Source organism: Lepidochelys kempii, chromosome 12 (assembly GCF_965140285.1).
Source record: "Lepidochelys kempii isolate rLepKem1 chromosome 12, rLepKem1.hap1, whole genome shotgun sequence".
Taxonomy (NCBI): domain Eukaryota; kingdom Metazoa; phylum Chordata; order Testudines; family Cheloniidae; genus Lepidochelys; species Lepidochelys kempii.
The window spans coordinates 10255671-10269364 of NC_136391.1; the positions used below are offsets into that span (position 1 = coordinate 10255671).

The following is a 13694-nucleotide window of genomic DNA, read 5'->3' on the forward strand; positions in this document are numbered from 1 at the left end:
AGTAAATACACAACACCAACAGCATAACTGAGCTGCAAAAAAACCCCCTAATCTTACAAACATTGTGCAGTTCATGTCATTAAGTCAGGAGGAGAGCATAGTGACCTGATTTTAAGTAGCAGATCTTTCAAAGACACTTTCTTTGATACTATCAACAGCATGTTTTACTACTTCCGTGATCTTTTAATCTGCTGATCATTGCACACTTGGCCACCCAGCTAAACCAGAAAGTAAAATCTGAAGTTTTCTTCCACTCTGTTCCTGAACGGTGTCATAAGTCATACCTGTCAATGCAAACAGTTGTATTACAACCTAGGAAAGTCAGCAATTACCTACATTGCTTTCTTCCCAGCGTCTAAGACTGGTAGGAAACTCTTTTTACCTGAGACTAGGCATCAGCTGTTTTCCCCAGCTTCTTTAATAAGTTCATGCATAAGAACATGTCTCCGTTCACTAACCAATAAAGCTGCAGCATAAGAGAGTAAATGCTTCTATCATGGGATAAGATGATTTACACTTTGGGGGACTGCAGCAATGTTAGTTTTGAAATCGACACATCTTCAAGTACTTGGCATTAATCTTAGTGTGTAACAGTCTCAATACTTCAAATCTTCTAGGTCCCTTCCTGGGATTCAAACAAAATTTAACAATCTGAGAATTTGCCTTTTCAATGTTGGGAATTTGGGTGGCTGATTCATCAGGTGCCATTTCTGTTTCCTTTCTTCTTTCAGTTCTCACCATTCTTAGTAGCTGATCATTTTAAGTTCTCTTGGCAAAATGGCATAATTCTGTTAGAACTCTTTGGATGGGTGTGGAGTAGGGAGGGAGGAAGAAAGGGATCTTAAAAATGCCTATCATGGCTTCATCCACAGAATCTCCAAGAATGTACCTCATCCACCACATATTCACAGAGCTATAATAGTAAAATCAGAGTTAAAATCATCAACACTAAAACAAACAAGAGTTTGGAAGAGACATTAACCCTCCAGCTTCAGGGCTTAAGCCAACCTCTGCTGAACGGGGGTCAGGATGAAAACCTTCCTGTGGTTATCCCATAACTACCCACACCGGGGTGTCTAGCACCTTCCCCTGAAACATCTGCTATTGGTTATAGTTAGTGAGAGGATACTACTGCTAAATAAAGTACTGGTCGTGTATGTAAGAGGCTCACAAATTACAATCACTGAAATTCAATGTTACTAACCCCTGGAAATATTCAGTGATGACAGCACAATTCTACACCTTCAATACTGTCACTCTCAAAGCCCTCCCTTTGGAACGGATCCTCAGAAGTGTCTCTGCACTATAAGAAAGCAAAGCACTATCAGGCAGTGTGCAATTTGCTTTTTGTATATACAAAGAACACCTATCCCAGATCCCACAGCAACTCCAGCTCTGGGTCGGTTTTCCAACACCAGTTTCACTCATGCGAACTTAAAAAAGGATGAGAGAAATAAACCAAAAATTAAGAATGAATAATTTCTACAGTCAAGTTAGTGCAGGAGAGGAAAAAAACAAGACATAATATTTGGGCAAAACTGTCTTCATGAAGGCAGCTTCAAGCAAACACATGAACAGAAGCAGAACTTCTGAAGAGTCTTACTTCACATGCAAAAAATGGAAGATACCTTCTGGGAAGGAAGGTTTTACTTCCAGGGATCCAAGAGTGGATTGCCAGCCCTTAATCACTAAATCCTGAAGAGCCTGGAGCATGAGGAGTTTTCAGATGTTGACACATATTCTATGGAGGATTCCAGATTTGACCAGAGGTCATTATCATCAGAAAAGCTCTTTCCTGGAGACACCAGGGAATTTCTGATGTGCACATTATAACAGAATAATCAGGAATGACCTAGGTTTTCCTAAAATGCTCCCTGACAAGATAGAATCAAATTCTAGAGGCTGCTTTGAGAGAGAATTTTCCCCGTAAAGCAAGACTAGTAAGATCTTTAAAAAAAACCAAAACCCAAAAACCCTGAACAGCTGGGCAACGGAAAAGGCAGGTAACTCCCATGCGTGAAGACACATGAAAATGGCAGGCAACAGCGAACAGCATACAACCTTGGTAAGAGAAGATGTTGAACTTCATACTGTGCCTGCTTTAAAGGCTAGGAATACAGAAAGTACAGTGCAGGGAGAACAGTAGTGGTGCAGGAAATCACTCTTATTAAACATACCATACAAAACTAGCCAGCTGTCATAGGGAAAGTGAATCAGAAAGTCTGCCAAAGCCAGTCACTGACAGATGTTCCCTCAAGAGTCTGAAGCTGCTGGCCACAGACAAAGAGAAAGTTCTGGAAGTGTTGCCACAAAACTATAGTCACCAGGAAGCAGCCAAGGGCCATAAAAATGACAGACAGTGAGTAATAAGGGAAACGCTGAAAAACAACTGACCTACCACACTGTTATGCACATTTTGCCATCCTACCTAGTTAGAGCTGAAATTGGCACAAGGCGTCCTTTAGAATTCAAAGTAATTTGTGACAAAACTGATGCTAAGCCATTAGTCCTGTGTCATTGCAGTTACAAAGGAAAAGGGTTACTGTACTTCTATGCAGTTACTGCAGGTTCTATTTGTCCTATGGAGAAAGAAGGCCAGATTTTGCTTTCAGTCATAGCGATGTAAAATCCAGAGTAATTCCACTGACTTTGATGAAAATTTGAAGTTTATGACAATGTAAGTTATCCTTTTGATTTCATATAGAATGAGTCATTTATCTCCATCTAGGATCTAGGCCACTGGTTTTCAAACAGCAAGGAGCACCCTGGAGAGCCACAATGAGGTTATGGTGGGCATGCAAGGTAGGTCACAGGGCTGCAGCAAGCCAGGTGTCCAGGGAAGGAGTGAGGACAGAACGCAGGGAGTCCCCAGTGGTTGTAGGCGACGGACGGAGGACTACAGGGAACACAATGCAATCTCCCCCCAGCCCTCCCCAGACCACTGGGTACTCCCTGCATGCTGTCCCTGCTACTGCCTTGCTGGGGTCAGAAGAGCCAGCCAGTCAGCCTACAGCCTCTGTATTTTAAACCCTTTGGAGCCTGCAGGAGCAAGAGGCTCTGGGTCAGGAAGGGGGTGGGGTGGAGAAGGTACTAGCATGGGCTTCTCCCACAAAGGAGCTAGCCAGGTCCTGCTGCTGCACAGGGTAGGAGTCACCCACTCCCCTCAGTGAGTCACTTTCTGCCCAGATGGGCAAGAGTTGGGGTGGGTGGGACTGTTATGTGACTGGGGCACAGCAAACAAAGTTTGGGAACCTCTGCTCTAGACTAAACTGCACCTTTTACTGTTTTATATACTGAAGTCTCTTAGGCACTTATCTGGCCTAAACAATCTTTACCAAATCTATCTATGCCCTGAGAGGCAGGACAGTGCTATCATCCCCACTCTAGAGATGGGGAACTGACACCAGAGAGACTAAATGATTTGCCAAAGGTCACACAGGGAGTCTGTGGCAGAGTGGAGAACTGAACCCAGGGCTGAGTCCCAGGGTAGCATCCAAACCGCCTTGTCGGAAGAAAGTAAGATGAGACGTTCTGAACCAAGCCTTCATTTAAGGGTTTATTTCTATGCCACCTTAGTAACTTGCTGTCACAATAGAACGAAAGTTTTCATTCAGGTACGTTTTCTTGGGTTGGTCCAAGTGACACTTCAGTAACAGAAATCAGCTTTTTCTTAAACTGATTTCAATGTTACGGACATCCCAAGCCACAAGATGGGTACATTTTGCATATCATGTGTTTTAAGCAAACATTTTTTCCTCACCTTAGCTTCTCGGAAGTCACTCCAGATGACTCCAACTTCAACATACACCATGCTGTGACATTACAGCCACCAGAGCTCTGGCCCAAGCCTGGAGTTGTCCTTTAGTGGCTTAAATAACTAGTATTCCTTAGATTATATTGCACATTGCCTAACATGCCCCAGCACCTACTGTGGTGGGGGTGGAGGGGTGTTTTTAATATTTAAATACTTAGTGCAAAAATATGCAGCTGTCACTGTCACTTTTCTGAGCCCCTGGTGGTCAGCTCCACTGGGGCTCCATGGTAATTAGGACATCCTAGCAGGATGCCTGCTTGAGTGTCATAGGAAATTGAAACCAGCAGGGGACAACACTAGGAGCATGAGGGGAAAAACTGGTTACAGTGAAATTAATAAAAGCACACAGTAAATGTACCATGAGACTGCCAGGTTATTGTGCACTTACTCATGGTACTAAACACTATGTCATGTCAATTTGGAAGATTAGGCCCTAAATAATAGGACTGTGTTGAAAACAAACCATATGAATGCTGCTACTGGTCATTCACTGATATTGGCATATTAACTCTCAGAGTTAGAGAGAAACAGGTCGGCATAGATCAATAAGAGTTCAATATTACAGACCAGTCAGTAAGAAAAGAATGAATTACAGCGACTTGGCTAGAGCTTACATGTTCGTTAGGAAAGAAGGATACTGACCCAAGTAGTTTGGACAGTAAGAATACAGCAATGAGAAAAGGAAAAACTAAACATCAGAAGTTTCCCTCCATCTTAAATTTCAATTGTGATGTTGATGGATTATTTGGAAGACATAAGAATTTAGGGCCTGATCCTAAAATGGGCTGATCAACTCCTGAGGGAGGGTGAGTGCCCTTAATTCATATTGACTTCTGTAGGAACTCAGGATGCTCAGCACTTTGCAGGATTAAACCTCACAAGTCCATAATGAGAGATCTAAGATGCCAGCATCACTTCTCCCTTAAGTGACATAATCCATATTTTCTAAGCAGATGTTACAGCTGGCAAGCAGTGCACTCAAAATCAGGGCATTATTAACAGGTTTTGTTATGTTGTGTGAAATGCTGATTAGCAAAGCTGTCTCAGTGTGTACGCAGTCTCCACTAGTCAACATGTGGGATGACAAAGGCAAAGGAGGCATAAAAAGGAAGGAGGGCTCTGTTTCTTTGAGCATCAGAGGAGGTTTTACAGGAAGCACTTCCTCGCGTGCTGACAGAAGGGGTCTGAAATGGTGCTCGGGAGCGGTTAGAAGAGGAAAAGTTGGTGATTTGTCTCAAAATAAAGCTTTTCTTTCCTGCGTAGAAGAAGTGACAACTAGAGAGAACTGTGTTCTTGATAGGCAGAAGTCTTAGTGAGATGGCTGGAAACAAACAGGGGGTTTTAGGAGCCAAGGAAAACAAACACAAAATCCTTTCATCATGTCTGTGCTCACTTTTCCCATGCACACAGGGTAACTTGTCAGACTAGCTGCATTAGCCACAAAGTAGGGCTGACGATGGTACTTCTGAAAGCACCGCTCCTGAACGACTATAACAATACGCCACTGCGTATTGAAAATGACATTTCAAATTTCATGAGATCTCTATGTATGGTCCGTCGAATGCTTGATTCAATGTATGTTGCAGTCCCAGTCTATCTTGGAGAAATGTCATAAACCTGGCCCCATTGATTTGATTCTAATTGAAACATTATGCCAAGAAATGTTTAGAATGCAATGATGTTAATAGAAGCTGGCCTCGTTAATGCCTGAAAAATCCACAGCATACATGAAAGGAAGAGATATCAAGTGTGAAGGGTCTATAGCACTCTCCCTGAAAGATCCACAGTGATTAGCAATATCGATCAGTTCACTGATCAGCTGTAGCTGTCCCTCCGCATACAATGTACAGTGGTTCTTCCTTGGTATCCCAGAAAGCAAATGATCAGGAATGGACACTTTAAACCCATAAAAAGAAAAGGAGTACTTGTGGCACCTTAGAGACTAACCAATTTATTTGAGCATAAGCTTTCGTGAGCTACAGCTCACTTCATCAGATGTATAGAGTTCCACTTGTAAACCCAGCTCTCTATGCAAAGAGATGCCATTAACAAACCATTCAGTGCAGTTTACCTATACCCTTCATTCTATTTCTTACATTTTTTCCTCCTCTTCAGTCAGATGGACACAACATCAAAATGCTTTTAGCGGTCCTGCCACATTCTATCAGCTTGCCCTTTCCCCCTTGCTACAAAATCGTAATGTATCAACTTGATACAGTTTGATATTTACAGGTCACTAGTTCTAATTGTATTAAGGGATAAAATATCATGTGAGAGGCCTGCAGAGGATTTGGGCAAAGATTTTGATCAGAGGTGGAGAGCAGTGCTTTAGTGATTAGAGAAATAAGTGAATTATTCTTGCTAATGGAGATACTTTGTGTGGCCTTTGGTCTGCTACTAACATTAAAATACTGGACGATAAGCTCTTGCCTGTCATCAGTAACTGAGCATCATAAGATTGAGAAAAGACAAGCATCAGGCAGGTTTCAATAATAAAAACTAAGTCCATCAGACACGTGAAATGAGGAAAGAGGTTTTACCCCCAGACGCTAATATTTGTCCTTTAAGAACATCAACTATAACTGATGTACAGTAACTAAATCCCATCAGCATAGCACATTCTTTCTAAATTTACTTCAATAACACCTAATGTTTTACAGGCCAAACGTCTTTGAGGGTGCATAAATCAGACATATTACTGAATGGGCACTATCACCAGCTTTTGAAGCTGACATAATGAAATCCTTCCTTCCCTGCAGACAGTTTATCAGCACAATAAATCATAGGAATCTGAAGTCTACAGAACACAATTTCTCCAGGTTTACCGCATGTAACGAGCAGCACAGAATATGAGCTGTACAACCTCATGCTCCCCCCTCATTAACCAGCAGAACTCCACTGATTTCTTTGGCATTATTCCTTATTTATACCCTTTATATTGAGATGATAACTGCATCAAAAGTTTATCTTCACGATCTGAAGCCCTAGCACCTAGAATCAGGAAATGTCCAGAGTTTTCCCTCATTTGCTGGGTTAGAGGGAAGCACCTCTATTTCTGCCCTCCAGACGGTTAGCGTGTTCCTTCTGAAATGCTGCAAATGCAGCAGAACACCAAAGTTTAAAGAACGCCACCACACAGATGCTACACTCACATTCAGCAGCATAGACATTAATCTAGGCACATCAGCCAAGAAAATGGTTTGTTAATTTCCAGAATCATTGAACTTAGTACATCTAAATCTGGGATTGTTTTGTTGGTGGAGACTAAAACAAAAGTGCCGAAGACATCACTTGGCAAAATAAGTAAGTGATTAGATCTGAAAAATAATCATTTAAATTGACATCATCAAGGTAGATATGTTAAATCAAGATTAAATGAATTTTTTAAACAGGCTACTGCACATTATTGCAGTGACTATTGCTCTATAATTAAATTACTTTCCATAAAGGACAGTAATCATTTTTTTCCTCTTGGAAAATTAGCCAGTGATTTTAGTGATCCTAAGAAGAGGAGGACATGAAACATTTGCTGTGGACAGAAGTAATTTCACCAGTCTAAATCTGGAGTAACGTGATAAACTACACAAGTTTGGCACAGGCATAACTGAGCTCAGAATTTGGCCTATTATCTTTAAGCAACAGAAAGATATTGACAATTTAAAGGGAAATAGAAAAATATAAATAAATACCATTGAACCGACAGCATTCTAGTTCACAGCACCCTGTATACAAGATTTCATGAAAAAAGCCCTCTTCTTTGAGAAAAGTGAATGCAAACAAGAAGTTTCTTGTGTTTTGGCTACAGATCGGACATAATCAAAATGGAGGTGGCTTGCCTGTAATATTAGAGCAAGCCAGCAAGAACAAAAGACAGAACATAGGGTTCAATCACCTCTGGGGTGACTCTGCTGAAACCAACAGTGACAGAGACTAATCTGGCCCCTTCAGTGCTGGATATTATCAGGTCTTTATCCCAGTTTCTCCCCAGGCAGGATCCTGCATAGATAATAGTACTGCTCTTTACCTAGTTTGGCCTTAAGTTACTATTGATCTCACTCTTTAATACAGGCATTTTATTTCATTTTTTAATCCCTTCTTTATTCTCTTTTTTCAGCAAGGGGCTCTTGAATCCAAACCCAAACCCACCCTCCCCTCTGATCCCAGAAAAATGGTTAACTTGTTTTCTCAAGGCAACAACCCCTGGTATTTGGCAGATACATAGCGGGGTTTTAGAGTTCCTTCTACATTAAAGGATGCCTTCCTTCTCCAGCAGGAGTGGATCTAACTGGCCGAGCATGGAAAGCCTCCTCCCAAGCCTGTGGCATCTCTCTCTGTGCCAAGGGACAGAAAAACAAGGTAACTCAGCCTATAGGGTCCTACCCTATAAGGGACAGGTTGAAATGCTGGTGTTACCTTTACTGCACAGACTCCAGTAGGTCAATAGTGTGTATAACCTCTTCATGCTCACAGTTGTGGTTGCCACTATAGCTCTCTTTTGGGACCCATGAATCTCCCTATTAATCCCATCCCTGGATAGGGTACGACTGGTTTTCTCCAGTCTCCTATTTAATAAGAAACCCCACCCATTATGCCAATAACTGCCTCCACAAACACACCACTTGTTGGTGCGGAACCGATTATCTCATGGTGGTGTTGGGAGAAGATTGGACACTGGATCTTGAGATTTCAACAGTGAAAATGAATTGCTGTGTTCAGATAAAGTAAAATATATCCCATCTCACCTGAGATTCTCACTGAGAAAGCAGAACAGTTATCTCTTTAGGAATCCAAAACAGATCATCCAAGAAAGAATAATCTCTGTAATTCATTGCGTCGTGGCAATATATTGGACTTCGCTACAGTTTTGTGTCTTCCCGTTGGGATAAGTGCAAAATCCATTTCAATGCAAGAAAATCCACATGACTCCACAAAACCACCAAAACCTCAACACATACAAAGCCTCTTAATCTTTCGTGAACCTGTGACAGTGGAATGGCCAAGGAAGGGTTAAGACCTGTCTATAACATGACTCAGTGGGGCTTTAGGAGGAAGAGGTGCATCCTGCCCCAGGTACAGCTACAGATAGATGGGCCTCTTAGCCCTAGCAGCTGGGGTGCTCTGAGGACTTAGCTTTTGTTTTGCCTTATTTTGTGAGTTTGGCAGTGAATTGAGCCCTGAGGAGAGGACCTGACAAGAGAGATTTGGGTGGCTCTGAATTCTTCCCCTGCTGATGAGAGAGCCATCCATTTTACACCACTAAACAAGCAGCTTTGCAAATGGGACAGAACTAAGTCACAAAGATGAACAATTACAACAGGATCAGTCAGTTACTGTTTCTCAGGAAGTTGGTTTATGTTCCTTCAAGACATGTGTAATTTACAGACCACTGCTTTGAGGCATAGAGTAGATCTGAACTGCTTAAGGAACACATTTACTTGTTAGGAGTTTCAGGTTAGTGTCACATTGATTCTAAGAATATTGCAGCCATAGAATTATGTGACCTTCTCAAAGCATTAACCTGTATTGCTTTCTTAAAGTCTCCTGGATTGTATGAGGCTTCAGGGTGGGGAGGAGTTAGATACAATTATCCACAAGAACATTCTAGGCTCAGTCAAAAGAAAAGCAAAATAAATGTATATGAATATACAGACTTACCGTTTTTGTCAGCACGTCTGAAAATCTAGAATTAAAAAAAGAGACACATTTTTACTATTTGTGATTTGTTACATTTCTTTTTTACTAAACGATTAATACCAAGATTATATCCAGTTCCAAACCTAAACAGTGTGATCAAGATTTCTAGCTTGTCAAAGCTCATTTCTGATGGCATTTTTATTTTGTATTTTAGAGGGTATTTACTGTGAAAAAAGAAGTTACTGGCCTATTTAAATCCTGGGATGGTGGGAGGCATCCCCTAGAAAAGGCCCTCCCCTTCCCTGATGAGGGAGGGGCCACAGACCCCAGAATTTAAGTGATTACTGGAGAAGGAAGTTATTGGACTGACAGTCTTGGAACTTTCATTTATGTGCAGAATAAGTTACATCTTAGGTAGCAGTAGTGAAAACATCTCTACACTTCTGGTATTTTAAAAACATTCATCCAACCTTGCTCAGAGCAGGTGCTTAAAATACCATAGCAGCCGGTTTCCAGTCTATGCCTGGGTTCCTACATTTGCTAACACTAGTTAAGCTCCATTGGAGCTAACAGTGTGAAATGTTTGCAAAATTCCTCTAGACGACGGTAGACCAGGCCTAAGGGAGAAAGTTCTTTCCATGCTAATCATTGTTCTCTCCGCTGAGATTGCCAACAAAAATGCATCCAGGAGTAGGACTGATTTTGAAGTATAGATATTTATCCTCTATAAATGAATGGAAACCACCAACTCATTCTATTAAGAACAATTAGTGGGCATCAAGCAATGATAACCTTCAGTCACTGCTATCAGGGAGAGAGGTGCCAGGCTTCATACACACACTCTATTTTGTCCTAAGCCATCCAGCCTACCACTTCAATAGTGAAGTATTTGCTCAAAGAAGGAAATGGAAAGATGACAGCTCTCACTTCAAAGTACCATACACACCCTTGTGCTGATTCTCCAGCCACCCAGAGCCAGTCCTACTCCCCCCTAAAGAGTCAATAGACTTTTTGCCACAAAACCCTTTAGCATTTCAGTGGGGGCAGGATCAGAATCCCTTTGGGAATTCCTGTTTCTATTTGGTAAGCATCAACTTTGTGTTTTGCTCTGATCAAAGAGGAGGAGACAAGGTGCTTGTGCCAAGGAGTTGGCCAACACAGCACAATACAATTAATAACGAGGAACTCTTGTGAAGACTGGGATTTGATAGGTAACTGAGACAAATAACTGTTAGCACAGGTTTTCCCATATATTGCTGCAAAATTCACATGTTCCGTGTGAAAAGGGAAATCATCATCATTATCATCTCCTCTCCAAGCCTGAGCCCATTATTTTGGGCTAGAAAGGAGAATTTGGCTAAACAAAAGAAGGATTTTATTATGGAGGGAATAAAAGCTGCAGCAGGCAGCTCGGAGTCAGTCATAAAATGAAGTCTTATTTTCTGGGTCATAAATTCATTCAAAAAAATCAAAGGAGAAAATGCTGCATGAAAGAAGGAACCCAGGAGGCAAACTGAACTGCACAATGTGTTACTTAAATGAATACTATTTAATTAAGTAACATTAAATCAATGTTCTACCTAGGGTATCACCTATCCTATATAAGGCTCAAAATGGATACTGTACAAATGACTCAATATTTTATAATATTTAAGAATGAGCACCCCAGTTCTGATACAAGCAGACCCACATTAGAAAAGTCAAACAAACCTCAGAACTCAAGACCTTCAAGAGAAAACAACAGAGGTTGGCCCACTGCCAGTCTCTACAGACAGATCCTGCAGGGCTTGACTTGTGTAACCAACATCAGCTGGACCCAGTGGGGTTCATTCAGCCTCAGTATAGCTACTCTTTTGAGGTTCAGCCACTGGAATGAACATAACACACCTGGGGTGGGGGGTATGCACACACACAGAGACCATTCACCAAGACAAGTGTAGTGATTGGCAAATGGGTGTGCATTAACAAAGGACCCAACTCTTCACTCACACACAGCCCAAATCCAAACCCAAGCTGTTAAGAGGTTCAAAAGTTCAACTAACTTCCCCTTCACCTCTTCACCCTTCACCTCTCCTGCTATTCCTGTTTCTAGAAGTGACAGGAAAAAACGGTGATGAAACACTGAAAGAAGGCACTTCTTGCAATCTCCCCAGCCTGACCACACAGAGAATACTGGAAATAGGCATGTTCACAAGAGTTTGCTACCCACTTTTGCAACCCCAAAACGGTTTAGATACCATTTGGATAGGCATACAGGCTGCATTAGAGTTTCACTCCCGCAATCCTTCTTAAAGGGAGCATGTGGCAGGTGGAGGTGCCCCCTGTGGGACCAAGCATTGTAATACAGGTGCTCTCTGTCTTAGTGCAATAGCTTTGGACACCTGTTTGGAGTATAGTGGCCCTTGCGTAAGTTTGGCATCAGTCTCTAAACAGTTAAATCAAAAAAATAAATCCAAATGTGGCTGTCTAGGACTTTAAATAAAGAGCATAAACCTCAAATTCAAGTGCTTAGTTGCAGTGCTGAAGGCAAGGCCCTGGCCTGGCCTGGGGGTTCTGGCCTAGCACTGAGGAATTCCTCCCCATCCAGTGACACCTCACACTGCCCCCGAGAAGAAGCAGACAAGTCTTCTTAACTGGCCTGATGGCTCCCGATTGGTCAGTGTCTCTGCCTGGCCCGTCTAGGCCTCTGGAGTATGAAGTCACGTCGGTAACCTGATCCAAGTGGGCTTTCCTTCAGCAGGGGTTGTCAGGGTGACAAGGCCTTCAGAAGGGCCCAGAGAAGTCCTGGCAGACTGCATCACAGGGCACCTTGGAACAGCAGCTGGCTATTGAAACTTCATCAGTTCTGCCAGTTGTGGGGAGGGTGTATTGGGGACAGAGCTGGCACTGGGTTTCTGTGTAAATGGACCTAGACACCAATTGAACCCTTGGAAATGGTCCCACGGGAGGGGTAAACCCTACACCCAGATGGAATGAATTGAAGACACATCTCCACAAGGAGCAAGTCTGAGAATTCCTCCACTCCAGCTCCCATTCCTGTGTGTTCCCCATGAGCCCAATGAGAACAGTGAAAAATATAAGGGTAAAATCCTACCCACCTGAGTGTTCCCACTGACTTCAGGTCTGCAGGACTGGGCCATGTGTGGGCAGCCTGCCAAGGGCATGTCAATCAGGAAGCAGTTATTTGTAAATCCACTCGTTTATAAAATGTAGCTAAGTGGACAACATTGCCTTGCATCTGGGTTATAGCACAGAGCCCCACAACAAACAATAAAAGACTAAATCAAGAGAGCCCCATTTAATGTCCTCAGTTTGACTGGAACAGGTTCATTCACAGGGCCATTGGGCACACCCCTATAAACAATACCCATGGTATGCTGCCTCTGTATGCAATGTTTTTCCTTTCCTCTTTTCTTCTTACTCTCGCACAGGATCAGCAGATGTTATCTTTTTGTTTTAAATGCTGATTACTGCAAATTTTTTGTTTCCTTGTTGCATCCTTCTGTTATTGTTCTCTGGTGCTTTGAATCAAAGGCACTATATGAATGCAGAAGCAGTAAAAGCTATTTAAGGTGTTTGCGGAGACCTTCTGCTCTCAAAGTGTGATGGTCGGAGGGGGAAAATCATTGGCAGTAAGAAATATAGCTTTTTAACAATGTTTTGGGACAAGTAAAGAGCTGTTTGGGAGCTCAGTTCTCATCTCACTGAAATCCTACCAAGAAAAGATTTTCCTCCAATTTACTACCCTGAGAAATGCATTACTGAGAGTATAATCTAGGGGAAAAATCCCATCATAGAAGACCAGACCTTATCATATAGTAGTAATATGGCCAAGAACAGATGAAGCACAAAATGTGTCCTAGCTTGAGTCAAACAACAGGGAAGCTACTCAAAGAAGCAGAAGGAGTTAACGTAAATAAATGGGGGGGGGGATGCTGAATTATGGATCGAATCTTAAGGAGCCACTCATGTGGCAAAATTTTAGAAAAAATGATGCACTATCATATACAACTGGCAAAGTTGGATAGCCCTGCTAGAAGTTGGCAAGCATCAGAACTTCTAGGATCCCAGATCATGGGCATGTATTAACTTTCCTCCTTTTTGTTTTGCAATTTGTCACCGGAGCAGAGACTGTTCATTAAAAAGCTCTAATTCCTCCTTGGTCAATGTGCAAGATTCCTATTAGGGCCAATGGAAAAAACAAACAAACACTGAGGGTCTCCTTTCGCAAAACAGAGATCAAGAA

At 42.1% G+C, this 13694-nt stretch overlaps 1 protein-coding gene across 11 annotated transcripts in view; it reads right to left on the minus strand.

Moving 5' to 3' along the window:
- NECAB2 (N-terminal EF-hand calcium binding protein 2) overlaps positions 1-13694 on the minus strand; it is a 368324-nt gene that overhangs the window by 278791 nt on the left and 75839 nt on the right. For 9 of the 11 annotated variants that reach the window (XM_073307521.1, XM_073307523.1, XM_073307524.1 and 6 more), the window contains one exon: positions 9470-9494. In XM_073307521.1, the coding sequence (XP_073163622.1) occupies positions 9470-9494 (25 nt within the window). Of the gene's footprint in view, positions 1-9469; positions 9495-13694 lie in introns of those variants that run through there. The other 2 variants (XM_073307525.2, XM_073307526.1) reach the window with 2 other exon arrangements.